The sequence below is a fragment of the Cyanistes caeruleus genome, chromosome 21, assembly GCF_971803275.1.
Source record: "Cyanistes caeruleus chromosome 21, bCyaCae1.hap1.1, whole genome shotgun sequence".
Taxonomy (NCBI): Eukaryota; Metazoa; Chordata; class Aves; order Passeriformes; family Paridae; genus Cyanistes; species Cyanistes caeruleus.
In genome coordinates, this window is record NC_141721.1 from 3806501 (window position 1) to 3827218 (window position 20718).

Genomic DNA, 20718 nt, shown 5'->3' on the forward strand with positions numbered 1-20718 from the left:
GCAACATGAATCTGGGGTCTGATGGCCAGCTGAGCCTGTCAGACCCCACTGCACAATTTCCTCCAAGTGTGAGGGTGGCTGTAAAGACCCTTGATGATCCCCAAGTCTAAAAGGTTCACCTCGGTGTCCTGCTGTCCCTAAGAACCCTGTTTCCACAGGGATGAAGACCTCACAATCCTCGCTGCCTGCAAAAATATATTTATATTTTACATTACTTTTACCTTAATGATCCTCAGATCTTAACATAGTCCCTTATGTTTTTTTTTTGGTTTGTTTCAGCTGGATCCCTTTTTTCCCATGCTGTTCTTTCCCACACCCTCTCTGCATGCTCCCCAAATCAGTATGCAAAGCACTGAGTCCCCCAACGTGGCAACTCCTCCTGTCTGATCCATCCACACACTGGGGTAACCAGCCAAATATTTGCCTCCCCCCTTCTCCTTTTCTTGCAGTGGTGCTGGAAGGCTGTTGAATTAATTTCTCTGTGGCTGCTCCCTCTCACACGATTTTGGCTCGAGGTCCTACACTAATGTCTACAAAACCTGATGCTCGAGGCTCTGTTAAATTGCCAGGCTTAGCCTGGTGCTCCAGGGAATAGCCTGGCCACTTAGGAAACCGCCTGTCCAAGCTCTGCTGGGATTGCTGCAGCACTTTGAATTCACAGCCCACTCCATTTCAGATTAATTTCCCTGAGCAGACAAACCCAAAGTGACAGGAATTAGGAAGAAATTCCTCTGCAGGCAAAGGATAATAGGTGAAATTTCGTTTCATTTTCCTCTGCAGCAGCTGCTGCTGCTTTCTGCCAGGGAGCAGTTAGACAAAGCAGGGATGGATCTGGTGTGGGCATCCCCCTCCTGCTGGGTGACCTTGCTGTCCAACCCTGGGGATGCTGAGAGGGACATGTTCCTCATCCCTGCTGGTACTGGGAGATTCCCCATGAGCTCAGCTCTGCGTGTTCCACTGCCTGCCTTCTCCGAGAAAATCACAGAATCCCGAACAGTTTATGTTGGAAAGGACCAGCCCAGGTTGTTCCAACCCCGTGCTGTGGGCAGGGACACCTTCCACCATCCCAGGTTGCTCCAAGCCCCAGCCAACCTGACCTTGGTCACTTCCAGCATCCATCTTCTCTGGGAAACCTGTTCCAGGGTCTCACCACATTCATCATAAAACACTCTTTCCTTATGTCAATCCTAAACTTAACATTCTCAGTTGAAAGCCCTGCCCCTTCTCCTGTCATCCCAACCCCGATCAAATGGCTCTCCCCATCCCTGCCTTTGCTAAATCCACCCGAGAAACTCTGGAACCGAGACTTTTGGCTTGTGTTCCTGTCTCACCTGCTCTGGCCACACTCACCTCGCCATTAGTGCTGATTAGGGGACAGAACTCATCCCGCTCTGCCTTCTGCCTGCTTTTCCCAGTTTTTTCCTCTCTCTCCCTGAACCCAAGCCTTTCCCTGCTGTCTCAAGGCTTCTCCTGCAGCTGCGTGCCATCTAGTGCACGCTCAGCCATGCGGCAGCCAGCAAGGGATCCATCCCTCCGGAGCTTTCCTGCAGCTAAACGAGCTTTTAAAGGTCCCTTCCAACCCAAGCTGTTCCATGCAGCGCCAGGCTCGGCATCTCCAATCCCACGCAGGTTCCTGCACTGGCAGGCAGCGATGTCCTCCACGTCTGTCTCGCCAGCCTGGCTGTCCCCACACAGGCCATCATTTCCCAGTCACCACTTTGGCACGGTCTGGACTCTCTGGAGTGAATCTAAAAGCACTGAGGCTGCAGCAGTCCCATCTCACAGCAGAGATGCTGCAGCAGGAGTGGGATGCATGAATTCCCCAGGGCTGGCAGAGAAGCCAGCAAATTCTGGTCCCAATGGACCAGCCATAGAAATAAACACACCTATAGAAATACCTGCATATACATATATATATATATACACACACATATATACATATACATACATATATATATATATATATATATATATATATATTTAACATATTTATGGCTGTTATCCCATAGGATCATGCTGCCAGGTGAGGTTTCACCCCCAGAGGTAACGGCAGGCAGAAGAGGGAGTTACAGACACCGAGTGCCTTTGGCGATGGAGGGGACACAGCTCCCTGTTTCCCATCCCCTGTTTCCCATCCCCTGTTTCCCATCCCCCGTTTCCCATCCCCTGTTTCCCATCCCCTGTTCCCCATCCCCTGTTTCCCATCCCCTGTTTCCATCCCGTTTCCCATCCCCTGTTTCCCATCCCCTGTTCCCATCCCCTGTTTCCCATCCCGTTTCCCATCCCCTGTTTCCCATCCCGTTTCCCATCCCCTGTTCCCCATCCCCTGTTCCCCATCCCCTGTTTCCCATCCCCTGTTCCCATCCCCTGTTTCCCATCCCCTGTTTCCCATCCCCTGTTTCCATCCCCTGTTCCCCATCCCGTTTCCCATCCCCTGTTTCCCATCCCCTGTTCCCATCCCGTTTCCCATCCCGTTTCCCATCCCCTGTTTCCCATCCCCTGTTTCCCATCCCCTGTTTCCCATCCCCTGTTTCCATCCCCTGTTCCCATCCCGTTTCCCATCCTGTTTCCCATCCCCTGTTCCCATCCCCTGTTTCCCATCCCCTGTTTCCCATCCCCTGTTTCCCATCCCCTGTTTCCCATCCCCTGTTCCCCATCCCCTGTTCCCCATCCCCTGTTTCCCATCCCCTGTTTCCCATCCCCTGTTTCCCATCCCCTGTTTCCCATCCCCTGTTTCCATCCCCTGTTTCCCATCCCCTGTTCCCCATCCCCTGTTCCCCATCCCGTTTCCCATCCCCTGTTTCCCATCCCGTTTCCCATCCCCTGTTTCCCATCCCCTGTTTCCCATCCCGTTTCCCATCCCCTGTTTCCATCCCCTGTTTCCCATCCCCCGTTTCCCATCCCCTGTTTCCATCCCCTGTTTCCCATCCCCTGTTCCCCATCCCCTGTTTCCCATCCCGTTTCCCATCCCCTGTTTCCATCCCCTGTTTCCCATCCTGTTCCCCATCCCCTGTTCCCATCCCCTGTTTCCATCCCCTGTTTCCCATCCCCTGTTTCCATCCCCTGTTTCCATCCCCTGTTTCCCATCCCCTGTTTCCATCCCCTGTTTCCCATCCCCTGTTCCCCATCCCCTGTTTCCATCCCCTGTTTCCATCCCCTGTTTCCCATCCCCTGTTCCCCATCCCCTGTTTCCATCCCCTGTTCCCCGCTGTCATTGTTCCTGCTGCTCCCCAGCCCTGGATGCCCATGGCGTGGCTCTGCTGCCCTTGGAGAGCCTCCTGTCAGCACCGTGTCCTTGTGCTGCTCCTTCTCACCCTCCTGGGGTGGTTCCTGCAGCGTTTGGGCAGGAAACAGATCAGGGAGGAACAAAGGTGATTTTGTCTGGGGAGGGGATGGGTACCTCTCCCCGAACTCCAGCTTGCTGCAGCCCAGGGTAATGCTGAGCCTCTCTGGGGGCATCCACTCTTCTTTCCTCAGCCCTGCTGCTCCTTCAGTACTTATAACCTGTCAGAAAACAACTTAAAATTAGCTCGTGGTTCCCAAATAGCGCAGAGGTGTGCTGGGAGCACAGCTCCAGCACCGAGGCGGGGTTTGATGTCAGGACAAGGAACAAAAATGGTCTTGTACTGGATTTACATCTTTCCCTTCTTCAAAGGCTGTTGGATACGGGCTGGTTTGGGGCTGAGAGCTCCCTCATTACAGGATCCCACCACTGGCCGTGCCCCGGAGCAGCAGCAGGAGCAGCAGCGAGGAGGGGAGGCTCCATCCTGCTGTAAAATGCAGCATTTTTCATCAGTGTGCCCCAAAGTGCAGCAGGAATCCCATAAATACTTGGTGATTTAGCTCAGCAATCAGCAGGGGAATCGTGCCATCCTTTACACACCAGCTAACAGCTCCAAGCAGCAACTGGTGTTCTTAGCCCTGTGTTTCCCTCCTGGCAGCAAGAAGATGCCTTTTGTTTCAGCTTATGGCTTTTAAATATGGCACCAGGCTCTTCTTTACATCCCCAGGGCATTTCCTGGCCACGGTATAGCCTGGACAAATGACAAATATATCTCTCCTCTCTGTATTTTCCCAGCTAATTGAAGAGGGAAATTGGTTTGGATTTCTGGTTTTGGTTTTGGTTTTTGTTTTTCTTCTGGAGGCATCATATTTTCTGCAGTTTTGTGAGCCACTTGTTTTCCCCAGTTTCTACCCATGGCCAAACTGCTGCCAGAAAAGAAGTCTGATGGAGATGCCATAGGAAGTTGTGGAAGATGCTGCTCGTGGCATGTGGCAGCTGCTGAGTGGATGTGGGGATGGCCCTGACCCCTCCAGAAGCTTCTGTCCCGTGAGCATCTCTGGAGTGTCCCAGAGTGTCCCTGCCTGACTAGGCAGCAGGACCATCAGAAAACACAAAAAGAGCTTCTTTTTTTTTTCCCCTGGCACACAAGAGAACAGCCTTGCTGTCCTGTGGAATTTTATAATTAGCCTTTCTTATGTTGTGGCTGCTCCTTGAATAAGGCTGGCTGTGTTTTCTTTTCCTCAGAGCAGCGTAATCCCCATGCCTGATACTGCCAAGCCACTCAAAGCACACACAGGAACGATGTAGACATGGAAAAAGGCTGAAATGCTGCCCCAATGCCCAGAGAAATCCTGCCCAGGGAGGAGAGCATCTTATCCCTGCATGTCCACATTATGCTCCTGGTCAGCAAAACCTGGATGTGGATTGATGCTGGAGCTGGTGATTCCCAGTCCATGGGCCCTGGCAGACAGCCAGGACAGTGGGGAGTCTGTCAAAGTTTAGGCAAAACAGACTTAAAAGGCACCTTTGAAACTTGTGCTCATGATCTGGTTAATTAGAACTTTGCTGCTACTGGGAAATAAAAGCGCCTAATTGCTAATTACAAGAAAGGAACAGCAGAAGCAGTTGGCGACAGTTGTAGCCAGAGCTGGCTTTGTGCAGAGTTAAAATACAAAACCCAGGCTTTTTAGGGCATTTAGAAGTCTGGGCTTTGCATAGCAGCAAGTGAAAAATCCAGCAGCAAGAGCCATAAGGCAAATTCTGCCTCCCATGAGAATGAGGGCAGGAATCCTGTGGCTCACAATATCAACTTGTTCAAAGCCAAAAGCACACCAGGCTCCAAAAATTGCTGGTGAACTTAAGAATTCATAAGCGTGGGAAACCCAGTATGTTTGGAGGTTCCTTTTCTGTGTTCCTTTTCTTCAAGGCTGCTGAGACCCAAGAGTTTCACATTATCTGGCTTTTACTTGCAATGATGGTTAAAATTGTTAAAAGGCTGTAATAGTTAAAAATTATGAAGTGTGCAGAATTCTTTTTAAAATAAAGAGATGCCCTGGTCAGGAGCAGAAGCAGACAACATGAATGTGTAGAGCAGAGGTGGTAGAGGTGGATGGGGAAGGTTTCCAGCCACAGGATGTCCCTCACCACGGGCTGAGCACAAGGATAGGCCAGATCCCTTTAATGTCCTGAGCAGAGATGCCTTGGATGGTCAGACAGGAGAAATCCTGTGAAAAGGGACCTCTAAAGGTAATTTCTTGCCTAGGAACAAGCAGGGAAGACCATGGTTTGCCCAAGGAACAGATCTTCAAGGGAAGGAGGTCAGAACCATCCCCTCCTGCTACATCCCAGTGCTGGCTCAGGGCTGACAGAACTATTTCCAGCCAGATGGTTATTGCTGACTTCCTCTCCAGGTGGGCACTCAGACAGCAGAGGAGGGAGGTGGGAAGGAGCTGAAAAGCCCAAATCCTCTGAAAAAGCTTCTTCCTTCCCCTCGAGGCGTAACCCAGGCTCTGCCAGCACCCAATTTAAGGATGTGTCCCTGCCTGCCTCCCTGAAACCCGAGCCATTCCCTCCCCGCCATGTCTCCTTAGCAAGCTTCCCTCTCTTCTCTTTCTGCTTCTTCTTCCTCTTCTCCTCCCTTCTCCTGCTCCCTCTCTTTTTACTTTGCTTTGGGGATGATCTGTCCCAGGATGGGTTGCAGGGCTGCCATCCTGCTCTAACCCAGCAGCAGCAGCCCCTAAAGAGTGAGGAGATGACAGGCTGGAGCTGTTCTGTTGATGGATGAGATCCATTTTCTTCCCCCTTTTTAATTTTTTTTTAATTTACTAAGCAAGATCTCACCTAAAGAAATAGTTCCTGCCTTATCCCCATCTCATCTTACCAGGCATATTAATTTCAAATGTTATTTTAAATTATTTTATAATTAACTAGCCAGCTCCTTTGTTTATTTCAAAAGAGGACAGATATTTCTGGGATTTGATACACCCATCTTTATATTGGAGAGAAAATAACAAACAGGTATGTGGATTTCTATTTTTTTTTTTAGGTTAGGATGGTAATTACAAATAATGATCTGATGGGGTGGTGGCAGCTGAAAAACTGTGATTTCTCCTGAAGTTGTTTGAATTGTTAAAAAGTGGAAGAAGTGATAAATAGAGAACTGGGGTTCACTCCAGTTGTGGCCAAGGGGTACAAGGGGGACCAAAAGGGATTAAAAGACCTGTGGGGTCCTGTGCCCAGGTGGGAGGAGGGAGTTTGCACCGAGGGCAAAAGGCTGGCTGGGCACAGTGTGTCTGCTGTGGTGTGTTATTTGGGGTGAAAGCAGGGACTTTCTGTGCCCCACATCAAAGCCCTGATCCTCCCCTGTGAGTTTTGTACCATCCCTGGTGGTCAGTGCTTGTCCAAGACGGGGGTGGATGGAGGATTTGCTGCTTCCATCGGGTCCATGGTGAAGGGTGGCTTCACAGGACATCTGACAGCTGGAAAATCTTGGTGTGCAGGGACTTCCATAAACCCACATTAAATAATAGATTCATCACAAAATCATAGAATGGTTTGGGTTGGAAGGGACTTTAAAGCTCATCCCATTCTACCTCTTTGCCATGGGCAGGACACTTTCCACTATCTCAGGTTGCTCCAAGCCCCATCCAGCCTGGCCTTGGACAATTCCAAGGATGGGGCAGCCACAGCTTCTCTGAGTGACGTTAAAAGGGTTTTGCAACAGTGCCATAATGACTAATTATGGCTTAAAAGCAGATTTTAATCTGTGGGGATTCTGAAAGAGCCCCAATACCCCTGGGTTTAAGGAAGGGCATTCAGTTTTCAGCTGAATCCTGAGCGTTGGGGTGAGGGTTTCGAAGCAGCTGGAAAAGCACAGAGATGTAAAATTTGGTTTTCCCTCTTTGGGGCCAGCCGTGGCACGGCACCGCAGTGGTTAATGCCCGCTGCCAGCCTGCCAGGGAGCAGGAACGCGCTGGCTCCGGCACAAAAGTGGCCGGCGATGACAAGGTCCCTGCGGGCAGGAGGCGATGCCGGGGTTTGGCCGGGCCAGGGCGGCGGAGGGGCCGCCTGTCAGCCCTGCCCCGCTGCACCCAGGGCAGGGCCCGTGGGACAAAAGGCGACATTATTCGGTGCTTCAGGAGGGATGAATGGAGTATTGAAAGGCAGCACCTCAGCGAGTAGATTGGTTTTCAGCCCCCATCAGTGAGCTGTCTGTCGGCTGGTGAGTCTCCTCCAGAGGCTGGGTCGGCAGAGATCAGGGAGATGGAGAGGGGCTGTGTCCCATCCACACGGGCTCCTTCCTGCACCTCCATCACCTCTTGCTGCTGCACAGAAAACACTCGGTCCATCATCATCTCTTCCCAGTGCAGGCAATGAAACCCAAGCCTTGGTCCTGAGGCTCTGGGTCCCCCCAGCCCATGGTCTGAAGGGGGCTCGGCTGGGTGGCCACCAGCGCACGGTCCCACCTGGGAGCTCTTCTCATCCCACGCCTCCACATGGGAAAACCAGGAGCGGCAAAAGGCTGGATGAGGGGTTTCCACGGGAAGGAGGGGTTAGTCAGTGGTACAGCGGATTTCAATGAGCTTTCCCAAGTTTCTGACCGCCGGTGGTCGCCTGCAGAGGCAGCAGTCGTTGTGCATCCCTTCTGGAGGAGGTGTGCGGGCTGCAGGAACTCAGCTCGGGGCTCCGCGGAGCTAAGGCTGGCAGCCCGGCTTGGGAGGCGGCGTGCGGGAGCATCCTCACGATGGCACTGCTCCCCCAGCACGGCTCCAGCCCGGCTGGGTCACCGCGGGATGTGCGGCCGGGCTCCCAGGGCTGTCCCCATCCCCTTCCCGGACAGCCTGCCAGCGAGACACAGCTGGAAATCCACCCAATCCACCCCTTCGGCACTGAGCAATGAAATGGAATCTTAAGATATTTAATCTCTTCCTCATTTTCTGCTGACGTTCCCTGTTGCTGAGTTCTATCTTGCAGGTGGGATACGGCCCTTCAGCTTCATCTTGCCACTCAAAATAAATAAATCTCTTGTTTTCAATGAATCCAGCTGGAATTGCTTTTCATGTGTCTCCTGGTCACTGTTCCTGGAAATATTGAGGAGGGACATATTGACAGGTCCTGCATGGCCCTTGGTGAGCACAGGCTCTCCTGGCCACCACCACTAACACTGCTGCCTGCGTGTTTCAGGGAAGTGTCCTCTGGAAATTCACCTGCGGGAGGGCTGACAAGCAGCGATGCCACTCGCTCCCTGCCCAGACACCCGGCACGGCACCAGGAGCTCGGACATCGAGGTGCTGCCCCTCTCCTTGATGCCAGCCACGCTCCTCATCCTCCTCGTCCTCCTCAGCCCCACCGGTGAGCTCCTGCCTGCGACACTGGGTGGGGGTTTTAGGCACCCGTGATCCCTCTCCAGCTCTCAGATTCGTGGGAAGATTTTCTCCAGGCACAGGATTATTGTGGTGTGGGATGGAGGGAGCAAGTTCAGCTCTTATGTCCCACCGTGACCTGGCTGTGACAGCAAGCCCAATGCTCAGGACAGGCAGGGGAATGGGGCCAGCAGCTGCCAGCACTGGCGACAGAGCAGTTCTGGGAAGATGCTGATGGCCAAGGGATGCTCCTGGAGTTGCTCCCCAGGACCTGTGGGACCAGCCCTGCCGAGGAAACGGGTGGAATGAGCACCCATCCCCTGAGGACAGCAGTCCCAATTTCTGGCAGGCATTGTCCAGCCAGAATGAAAAACATTTAAATAGACCTGGGAAAAGCCATTCCCGCTCTGTAACACTCTCCCCATGTAATAATCACAGCCAGGAGGTGGGGAACACATTCCTGCCTCAACAAACCCATGGCAAGGCACAGCCAGCCAGAAAACTGGGAATTCAGCCGAAGTCAGACATCCTAATTGAGTTAAATCGGGTTTTACCTTCCCACCTCCTCAGCTGGTGCTTTCCTTCCCCCTCGGGATGCTGCGGCAGCATCCTGGCCCACACTCCGGGTGTGGGGACCCTGGGGTGGCCCTGGTGGCTCTGTCGCTGTCCCCTGCATCGCTCTTCTGGTTCTCGTCATTAATGGGCACAAATTAGCCACTAACGAAGGGCCATTTGTCCTCCCATTTGGTGGTTTTGTTTAGCAGCGGTGTTTACTCGAGCAGTTTCCCTTTTTCTTTTGGCTTTGTGAAGCTGGATCAGAGGAACATGGAGGGCTCTATCTCTTCTCAAAAAAGACAGCTTCCCCCTCGCTCCTCATTATTATAGACACACCAGGCGTATTCTTTTCAGATCTCTCCTGACTTTGCTGGAGGATGCTCTTAAATGAATATTTCAGGGCTTTGATTTTGACTTAAAGGGAGATGAATATTTATCAATGTCCTTTTCATCCACTGCTTTTTCGGCATTGGAGTGGACTAGGTGTTAAAAATCAATACAAACCAGGATCAAACACTCTTCCTAGAAACCCTTGCGTCTCCCCATTTTTGGTGCAGGTGTGAGCTGAATTATCTCTACCTTGTTGTCCAGCCCACGGGGCTGCTGTATCCTTCCCTGTCCTCTCCTGCAGAGCCTCTCTGCACCTGTGTAATCCCCAATTCTTGCTGGAATCACAGCATCCCTTCCCATGCCTGGTCCAGCCGTGTAGGGCAGGAGCAGTGACCACGCTGGAGCTGCTGCTGTTCATCCCAGCATCCCTGCTAAGTCATGGATACAACAGACAGTTGCCTTATTCTCCTTTCTCTTGGGGCTTCTAGGTCTTTCTTTGACAGCCCTGATTTCTGGCTGACTTAATGGTCTCCCAGGCAACGTCCTAGCAAGGAAAAGGGAGGTGGGTTCATCTGCTCCACTGTCCCCCCAGGCTCACACTGCTTCTCACGGTGGTGACATCACGGGCTGGGATTGACCTTCCCGTCACTGCTGGCAGGCTGAGCGTGGAGCAGGACAGGGCTGGTCCGAGGCAGTGGGAGGAAAAGAGGCCACGGAGGCACCACGGGTGCTGATCAGCCCCTGGCTGATGGAATTAGCACTGAGGCATCACAGAATCATGGATTGGTTTGGGTTGGAAGCCACCTGAAAGCTCATCTTGTTCCAAATCCCTGCCGTGGGCAGCGACACCTTCTGCTAGGTTTGGAAGGATTTTGGAAGGTGACGCCCATGGGAGAGGGTTCTGCAGCCAGAGCCTAAAGCCCAGGACACCTCAAATGCCCAGGGAGATCTGTGCTGGGCTCCAGCATCAGACCAGTGCTGTGGAGTGGGATGTCTACGAGGTCAAGCCACCCATCCCCAATCACTGTCCCCCAGGGCAATATAATCATATTGTTGTGGCCTTCTGGACAAGCTGGAGCCCTCAATGACCCATGCTGGCAACATGAGAGGATCCCACATCACTCAGCACTGGGGCTGAGAGGGATTTTGTGCCCAAATAATGCCCAGACTGTGGGAGGGGGACACATCCTGCATCCTTCAAGTGCTCACCTCCCTCTGGATGAGGTTTGTTCACCCCCTAAGGGGCTGCACTCCATCAGCAGGTGTGTTGGTACTTGCATGTAATTATGGAGCTTCCAAAAAGTGGATTTTGTTGGGGAAATAAAAGAAAAAAAATCAATTAAAATGCACATAATTTAAGGGTGCAGCATCTTCCATCAGGAGATCTCCATTGGGTTTCTCAAGATGGGCAAGACTGATTTTCCTGGTTCTCATTTCACCACCCAAGTTTTCCATGTGGGTGATGGGGCAGGAGAATTCAGGAACTGCCCAGGGCCCACAGCAAGGCAGCAATGGAGCCAGGGATGGACAAAAAATGTCCCCAAGACCTGGCCCAAGAGAAGACTCACGTGGAGTGGCTTCTGCTGGGCTTATCAGGGTCACACATGCGTCACTTTGGGCTTCAAGCACAGTTCCACCAGAGTCACAGTCACTCATGTGCTGCCTCAGTTTCCTCTCCTGTGAAGCAGATGAAGTCATGCCTTGGGGAAGTGTGTTCATTTTTTTCCCCTAGAAACACCAGGACTTTGCAGGAAAGGGTCCAAGGGCTGCTGGGTCCTGCCAGTCCCCACCACACCCATCCCATCCCTGCTGCCATCGCTCTCCAAGCTGCACCTCCTCCTCTCTGGGGAGAGCTGATCCTTTCTCTTCTCCCTTGCAGGCACCACCTCTGAGCCTGAGATATTGCCATTCCCAGGTGAGATTCTTCTCTTAAAGTCACTTTTCTCCAGGAAGTATTGTAGTTGAAAAATGCATTATTAGGTAAAAGAAGGGATTTGGAGAAATTTTAAAAGGAAAGATATTGTTTTGGAACAAAAAGCAGCAAGAAGAAGCCAAACTTTTACAGAAAGGAAATAAAGATTCTTTATTATCCCTATTCCACTTATTAACCCGAGAGAAGAATTTTTGGCACCTCCTGCTGAGTCCCTGTCCCTGTGCCATGCATCACACACGTGTAAATAATTCCCTTGGTGTGGCAGACCCCAGGCACTTCCACGCCTTGTCCCCATCACCAGCAGCTTGAGAGATCATCTCCATCCCACCAGCTCTCATGTGGGACCAGCTCTGGGTGCATTCATTGAGGCCAATAAGAATTTGCTCATTGCATCCTGTCATTTGTCACCTGTTGTATGTCAACATGTGGTGCCACATGTCTGCTTTTCCCTTCTCCCACTGGGCTTTTGCCCTTTAGCAGGTGACATGGGAGCATCACAGAGCCACAGAATGCTTTGGCTGGGAAGGGACCTTAAAAACCATCTCATTTCACCCCCTGCCATGGGCAGAGACACCTTCCATTAGAGCAGGCTGTCCAAATCACCATCCAGCCTGACCTTGGTGATGGTGCATCTCATTCCTGGATTGAGATGTGCTGTGTCTCCACAGCCACTGCTGCCAGCAGACGAAGGGGAGCCCACATCCCACCAGCAGCTGGGCAGCACCAAGCCAACAACTGCCATGTGCTACAGAGAAGGGGCAGGATTTTATTTAAGGAGCAGGAGTTTGATGTAGATTTACTCCCCAATGCCCACTGCCATGTTCCCACCTTCCCAGAGATCCGTCTCGCCAACGGGCCCAGCCGCTGCCAGGGGCGGGTGGAGATCCTCTACAACGGCTCCTGGGGGACGGTGTGCGACGACGACTGGGACATCGTGGATGCCACCGTGGTGTGTCGCCAGCTGGGCTGTGGCCATGCCATCACCCTGCCGGCTGCCATGACCTTTGGCCAGGGGAGTGGGCCCATCTTCCTGGACAATGTGGACTGCAAGGGCTGGGAGGCAGCCCTGAGCGAGTGCTGGAGCCACGGCTGGGGCATCCACAACTGCTACCACTACGAGGACGTGGCTGTTGTGTGCAATGGTAACCAGGTTGTGTTCCTTGGGGGCAAGGAGAGCAAGGGGGTTCCTGTGGAGTGCAAGACTTGAGGGCTGCAGGGGCCTTGGTGGAGCCCAAGGGTCTCATCTCAGAGCCTGTTCCTCTGACCTGGGTCAGCCAGAAATCCTCTGCAGCCTCCTTTCACCACTCTCCTCAATCCAGGTCACCTCCCAGCTCCACAGGAGGGTGCTCCATAAGGTGACCAGCCTGTTTTGTGCTCCTTGTCACTCCCAGCTCAGGGACTTTGTGCTCTCTCCAGTATGATCCCTGGGGAAAGAGCAAACACCCACCCACACTCCTGCCTCTGAGTCAGTTGCTGCCCAACTGCTCTTTCCCCTTTTGACTTGTGTTTCTTTAAATTGCTGAGCTCCTCAGTAGGAGATGTTCCTAAAGGTGAGAAAAGCAGTGGAAAGTGTTTGAACTTGGCAAGCGAAAGTGGAACGGCTCCGTGACGACCCTTGTGTACCCCACACACGTTCCTCCCTCGCTGTGCAGGGTTTGCTCATCAGCCAGGCATCAGTGAGCTGTGAAAATGAGGCTGTGCAGACCTGGAGCAGCTGCTCTGTGAATCCCCACACCCTGCAGAAGCAGGGCTTGGAAAAAGGAGGCATGGAAAGGCAGGGAGGCTGGGTTGGCTGGTAGGTCATACCAACAGCAACCAGAGAACAGAGGCTGTGGATTGGGTGGGAAACTGAATCATGTCATTGTTGGAGAGGAGAGGTGGAAGGAGTGAACAAAGAGGTGGGGAGCTGGGTCTGAGGGCAGAAGAGATGCTGGAGGTGTTGGCAGAGAGCTCTGGGCAGGGCTGTGCAGCTGCAAACCCCTCTGTTTTCAGCTGGGGCTGGTTTGGTGCAGACCCTCCTGGAGCACTGGGGTGGGGGGACCCCTCCAGCTTCAGGGTGGAGCAGCAGCAGGTGCCACCTCTGCTTCCCTTTGCAGAGTTCTCACCCACGCACGTCAGCGAAGGACCGACCACCAGGACCCTCACGGCCTCGGTACAGGACGGGGAAAGTAAGCTGTCATTGCAGGGGGGACATCCTGCCTGAGGGCAGTGTCCCCTTCTGTCACCTGCTGCCCCTCTTGAAGCCTCCCAACCATCCAGCCCTGAGGTGCAGACCCCCAGACCTCATCATTGTGCTGGCCATGGCCACACCCTGGCCAGAGGTTCCCAAGGTTCCCGAGCCCAATTTCCCTAAAGCTTCACCCCTTCCCTGCTCTTTCTCACTCATTTCCTTTGCCATCACGGGCACGGCAGGGGCTGGGCACGGTGGCATCGCTGTGCCACGTGCAGAGACACCACATCCTCCTCACCTCTTGCTGCCACCCTCCAGGTGACGGCAGCATCCGCCTGGTGAGCGGCCCCGACACCTGCCAGGGCCGGGTGGAGATCTTCTACCGCGGGAACTGGGGCACCGTCTGCGATGATGACTGGGGCCTGAGCGACGCCAGCGTGGTCTGCAAGCAGCTGGGCTGTGGGCAAGCCCTGGATTACAAGAGCAATGCCTATTTTGGCTATGGAACAGGACGTATCCTCCTGGACAACGTCAACTGCGACGGCAGCGAGCCCTTCCTGTCTGCCTGCTACAGCCTCGGCTGGGGCATCCATAACTGCGGCCACCACGAGGATGCTGGGGTCATCTGCACAGGTACTGGGCAGGGCATCGCCCTCAGGGTGGGGAAAAACCCAGGGTCATCCTGTTCTCCAAGCAGAAGTGGCCTCAGAGAGATGCTGAGATGCCCAAGGCTGGGCAGGGACTGGGGTCTGAGCTGTGGGAGCATCCTTGCTCCTTATCCACCCTCATCCTGGTTCTCCGGTGTAGCAACCCCATGCCAAGAGCCCGGAGCACAGCCGGGGTGGTGATTTGCAGAGGAAATGCATCTGCCATCCTGCCATTTCCCTCTGCCATTTCCCTGCTCTGTTGGCTGGAAAACAAGCTGCCCGAGTCCGGAAGGAGAGAGCGGCTGCCAGGGCCGGGCACAGCGCCAGGCCCAGCCTGCCTCCCCTTCCCCTCCTGAAATGATGTATTCCTGCCATTCTCCACTGATTACTGTTTATAATGTTAATAATCCCCCTGAATTCCCTCATTATCATGGCTAATGATGGGAGCAGTAAGTGCCAGTGCTTTCCCTTTCCCACTATTAAAGGACAAAGGGGATGATGTAGGACAAAAGGGACATTTTTTTCAGGCTGGTCCTTTCCTTTCTAAACATTCCCCATCCCCTCTGGCACCTCCTCTGGGCACAAAGTCGATGGCACCACCACGCCCAGACCTTGCTCAGAGGGGCAGGGGATAATGAGGCATAAAAGGTAATGAATCCTGAATGATAAACCTCCCAGGTGTCACCTCTGTCCCTCTGTGTCACCACAGGGCTGGACACATCCACCATCACATCATTCACCACCTCGGTAGCCCTGGACTCCGAGGAGACGCTCACAGCCACGGCCACAGGTAGGAGTTTGGCAGTCACTCACCTTGGGGGGGAAGCTGTGCCCTCTGTGTCCTCCTGTGACCCGGCCTGGCCACCCTGGGGTCCTGCCATGGTGCTTGGGGGGTGACATTGCCCATGGCAGGGTCTTGCCAGGGGGCAGCCAGGGTGCTGGTGGGCACCGGCACCGACTGGAGCAGGGGCAGCGGGTGCTGGATCTGGAGCCCCCAATGCCCACACGTCCCCATGCCTGTCCCAGCAGTGACAGACAGCAGGGACCAGCCCTCCCAGGCCACCGAGGTGGTCACCACCACGCTCCCGACCATGGAGCAGGAAAGTAAGTGTGCAGCTGCTGCTAGTCCTGCACGGGGCTCCACATCCCTGGGGGAGTCACTCCACATCCCCAGAGCTCACCCCATGCCCCTAGGGCTCCTTCCATGTCCCCAAAGGTCACCCCGTGTTCCAAGTGCTCAATCCATGCCCCAGCAATTATCTGCCATCCCCAGGGCTCACACCACATCCCTGGGGTTTAATCCATGCTCACCCCATGATGCTCAAGGGTTCATCCAGCATCTCCAGGGATTGCTCCATGCTCACAGTGCTCACCCCATGATGCTCAAGGGTTCATCCAGCACCTCCAGGGATTGCTCCATGCTCACAGTGCTCTCCCCATGATGCTCAAGGGTTCATCCAGCACCTCCAGGGGTTGCTCCATGCTCACAGTGCTCTCCCCATGATGCTCAAGGGTTCATCCAGCACCTCCAGGGGTTGCTCCATGCTCACAGTGCTCTCCCCATGATGCTCAAGGGTTCATCCAGCACCTCCAGGGGTTGCTCCATGCTCACAGTGCTCTCCCCATGATGCTTGGGAATCACCCCTGTAGCCAGTGTCACCCCACATCACCAGGACTCATCCTGTGTCCCCAGGGGCTCAGTTGATACGGTCACCCCAAGCTCTCCAGGGGTCACCCCATAACCCAAAGGCTCACCCCACGCCCACAGGGGTTTGCCCCACATCCCCAGGGGGTTACCCCAGAACCCGGGGGCTCACCCCACGCCCTCGGAGGGTCAGCAGGGGACACCGGCCGCCCTGCGGAGCCCCGGTCCCCCCGGCGTCGTGCCACGCAGGTGGCGGCTTGCGGCTGGCGAACGGGAACGGGAGCTGCCGCGGGCGGGTGGAGGTGCGGCACCGCGGCACCTGGGGCACCGTCTGCGACGACGACTGGGACTTCCCCGACGCCCAGGTGGTTTGCCGGCAGCTGGGCTGCGGCACCGCCCTCGCCGCCACCGTGCTCGGCTCCTTCGGCTACGGCAGCGGGCCCGTGCTGCTGGATAACGTGGGATGCGGCGGCGGCGAGGCGCGCCTGGCCGACTGCTTCCACCTGGGATGGGGACAGCACAACTGCGGCCACCACGAGGACGCCGGGGTCATCTGCCGAGGTGAGAGAAGGGTTTGCAGGTGTCCGGTGAAGCCCGGCTCGGTGGGAATGTCAGGGGGAGAAGGGATGTGAGGAGGATCTCGGCCACGCTCAGGCTGGCTGTGGGAAATGGGGTCACCCGAGTGGGGTTGTGGGTGAAGAATGAAATGCACAGGTTTGTCCTGCACGTGGGGGACAGCCATCCACAGCCATCCCACACCACTGACCCCGCCCTTTCCCTTGGGTCACTTTTCCCACCTCTCCTCTGCTCCACCAGGTGCTGATGACGCTGAAGACCATTTCCAAGAAGCCACTGCTACAACCACCACCTTGGCCCTGACTCGTCCCAAGGAGGGTGGGTGCTGGGGTGTCACCTGGGGACACAGTGCCAGCCCTGGGAATGCTCCATGGCGGCACAGGGTGGAAAAAGAAGTGGCTCAGGCAGAGGCAAAAAATCTGGCTGTCCGTGGGATGGGGAAAAAACTGATGACATTCTTAAGCCACGGCATCTCCTGGTGGCCCCAAGGCTGGTTCAGGCAGAAGTGATGGACCTCAGGGTGGGCAGAGAAGGTGATGGACTAAAGGGGCAGAGCTGGGAACAGAGGTGGTTGTCTTTTCCTCCAACTTAACCTCCACCACGATGCTCTGAGGGTCACCCCCAGCCCTGGCAGGTGGTCACCCCCCTGCTGCTGGCTGTGCAAGGGTAGTGGGAGAGCTCTGGGCTGAACCCAGGGCAGGCAGGGAGAGCGGGACACAGTTCTGGGCACGGGCAGGGGCTGTTTCACCCCATCCCATCCACAGGGTCCCTGCGCCTGGTGAACGGCAGCCACCGCTGCGAGGGGCGCGTGGAGATGTTCTACCTGTCCCAGTGGGGCACGGTGTGTGACGACGCCTGGGACCTGCGGGACGCCAGGGTGGTGTGCAGGCAGCTGGGCTGTGGCCACGCCGTGGCAGCCTGGGGGGAGGCACGCTACGGCCAAGGCACCGGCTACATCTTCCTCGACAACCTCAAGTGCAAGGGCCACGAGCCCTCGCTGCTGCGCTGCTCCCACATCCGCTGGGACGTGCACAACTGCGACCACTCCGAGGATGCCGGTGCTGTCTGTGACATCCTATGACCCTCCCGCAGGTAAGGGGGGACAGGGATGCTGCTGGGAGCTGGAGCAATCCCACAGAGAGGGGCTGAACCCTTGGTGCTGCTCTGGACACACTCCCTGCGCTGGTCTCGTGCACGTTTGGGCTCTGAGGATGGGAGGATTTGGGTGAGGACTGGGTTCTCCTCAGCTCCTGAAGCAGTGGGTGAAATTTCCCCCCTTCCACGCCCCAGACTGCCCCTTGGAAAAACAAAACTGCTTCTGGTGTGAAATCTGGCTGGTTTCAGCCATTTTTTTTTTAAGAGACAAGGAGAGAAAAATGGATTTTCTGCTGTGAAAATGATGTTAAATTATACTGAGAAAATGTAAAAAGGAGGCTGAAATCACACCAGGATGCTCCAGTGGCACTGCAGTGAGCTACTGTTGTTCTGCAATTTGCTTTTCAAGCCCTCCAGCAATCCCAATACCAGCTTTTTCTTCCCATTTTGGCACCAGAAATACCAATTCCTCCCCCATTTCCATGCAGCAAAAATGCAGGCGTTGGATCTCACACCATCTGCAATCCTTGCGCCCGTTTCACCTGTTCCTTCTGCAAACACTGTGGGGATTAGGAGAGCTCAGATGAGATTTCCCTTCCTGGGGTGCTTCAGCACAGCCAGTCCATGCCCAAAAAGCCTCCTGGGGAGTGGGGAAGGATGGGGCTCCCTGCAGTCCCCCCATCCTTCTCCATCCTGTGCCATACAGACGTGCTGGCTTTGTCTGCTCTGTCCCAAAAGCTCCATGCTCCGAGGTGCCCAGGGCAGGCAGGGAGCTGGCAGGCAGGATACAAACAGATGGAAAACCATAGGGAAGACCCCAAATCCCTTCCCAGAGCAAGGAAAGGGACCCAGGAGCCTGCTCCTTCCCCAGTGCCGTGCCTTTGGGGTATAAAGGTTGTTTTCCTCCCAGCTCAGGTGGAAAGACCCAGCCTGCAGCTCCAGTCACCTTCACCACCAAGTGTTTGATTCCTACTGGGACACTGGGAAAATGATCTCCGTGTTCTCATGGATGGGGTTCAAGGGTGGGGAAGGGCTCCTGCAGTGGCACAAAACTCACTCCTCTGTGCAATTCTTTTGTTGATAAGGGACTGTGCATATTCCTGGGTTGGGTTTTTTTTTGGTTTTCACTTTTTTTTTTCTTATATGTGTTTGGGTTTGTTTTTGTGAATATATAAAAGCCCTTTGAAAGTGCTCTGAGAACTGATTTGTTTTCCTGTCATCCCCTCAAAGCCCTGGGTAAAAGCAAATGCCTGGAGAAGAGGGGATGCCCCAAACCTGGAGGAAAGATCTCAGTTCTTGCCAAAAATTGGCCCAAATCCCTGGCTGACCCTCAAGAAATCGTTAATTCTCACCCAGCTGAGAGCTCAGCTTGGACCTTTCCCCACCCCAGCTCTGGGGGTACAAGCCTGATGCCCTTCAGGCTCAGAGTTTGAGGTTGGCTTCAGCTTTGGGTTTGTTCCCAGTGGGATTTGGCAGTCACCTGAGCTGTGGGGTGGCCCTGGCCCCATGCTCAGGCTCCTGTTGGCAGCTTCTCTTCCATTGCCCATGGACAGAGCTTTCCCAGTGCTTGGATCTCAGTCCAGCTTTCCCTCAGTGGGGAAACTGAGGCATGGAAGCACCTTCCAGTCAGGCTGTGGGCGGCACAGCTGGACAAGGGCTTGCTGGTGCCCTGGGAGAGGGCAGGGAGGTGATGTGTGAGCAAAATCCTCCTTTCCCTGTGCTCCCAGGCCCTGCACGCTCCACTGCCCCCTCACTTCCCATCTCACCTCCTGCCTCCAGGACAGCTGGGCAATGCCTGGGTCCTGCTGGGAGCAGGAGTGTGAGAGCTGTCCCCAGCAGCTCCCAGGCCATCCCCACAGCCCACACCAGCTGGGGATGGGTCAGAGGGTGCTGTGGGCTCCTCCAGCTTTGCAGTCCCCTCCCTGTGGCTATAAAGCTGCAGCCTCTTGGGGAGTCACAGGGAGGAAGATAAAGGCTGGATGTGTTTTCCCTGTTTTTCTCAGGGATTATGCCTTGACCTGGCAAAGCTGGGCTGGTTTTTGGTGTTACACCACTTCCTGCTCCTCTTGAGCTGGGGAGAGCAGACCCTGGTATCCTGGAGTTTCTCCCTTTCACAGCCTACAATCCGGCAAGCAAAGGGTTTCCAGACAGGAAAGGCAGCAGCTGCCTCCCTCGTCTTCCAGACTTTTCTCCTGCAGCCAGCTTGGGATGGGCTGGGATCCACAGGGATCCCCCAGACACTCCACAGCCAAGCTGAGCATCATCTCCTGTTCCTCTGGGAGCAGGGAGTGGCAGGCAGGCTGGGAGCAGGGTACCAGCGAGGGGAAGCCCCGGGGCAAGGAACTGGCTCTGCAGCAGGATGGCAGCACAGGGAATGCTCTGGAGCTTGGTAGCAGCACAGAGGATGCTCTGGAGCAGGACAGCAGCACAGAGGATGCTCTGGAGCAGGGTAGCAGCACAGAGGATGCTCTGGAGCAGGGCAGCAGCACAGGGAATGCTCTGGAGCAGGGTAGCAGCACAGAGGATGCTCTGGAGCAGGGTAGCAGCACAGAGGATGCTCTGGAGCTTGGTAGCAGCACAGGGAATGCTCTGGAGCAGGGTAGCAGCACAGAGGATGCTCTGGAGCTTGGTAGCAGCACAGAGGATGCTCTGGAGCAGGGTAGCAGCACAGGGAATGCTCTGGAGCTTGGTAGCAGCACAGGGAATGCTCTGGAGCAGGGTAGCAGCACAGAGGATGCTCTGGAGCAGGGTAGCAGCACAGAGGATGCTCTGGAGCAGGGTAGCAGCACAGAGGATGCTCTGGAGCAGGGCAGCAGCACAGAGGATGCTCTGGAGCAGGGCAGCAGCACAGAGGATGCTCTGGAGCAGGGCAGCAGCACAGAGGATGCTCTGGAGCAGGACAGCAGCACAGAGGATGCTCTGGAGCAGGGTAGCAGCACAGAGGATGCTCTGGAGCAGGGCAGCAGCACAGAGGATGCTCTGGAGCAGGACAGCAGCACAGAGGATGCTCTGGAGCAGGACGGCAGCGTGGGGGGTGCCAAGGGTGTGAGAGCATCCCACCACGGGAGCACAGCCAGGCTGCAGCGGCTGCGTGGGAGCCGGGAGAAGCCGAGTTCCTGCC

At 55.0% G+C, this 20718-nt stretch overlaps 1 protein-coding gene across 1 annotated transcript; it reads left to right on the forward strand.

Moving 5' to 3' along the window:
- Positions 1–5795: 5795 nt before the first annotated feature.
- SSC4D (scavenger receptor cysteine rich family member with 4 domains) lies at positions 5796–18789 on the forward strand. The gene is made up of 11 exons (XM_086859504.1): positions 5796–8635; positions 11411–11446; positions 12301–12606; positions 13561–13632; positions 13953–14267; positions 14991–15071; positions 15308–15385; positions 16176–16487; positions 16743–16820; positions 17267–17594; positions 18508–18789. Exons 1-10 carry the CDS (start codon positions 8515–8517, stop codon positions 17581–17583), a joined length of 1716 nt encoding a protein of 571 aa, XP_086715630.1. The 5' UTR covers positions 5796–8514; the 3' UTR covers positions 17584–17594; positions 18508–18789.
- The last annotated feature ends 1929 nt before the right edge of the window (positions 18790–20718 follow it).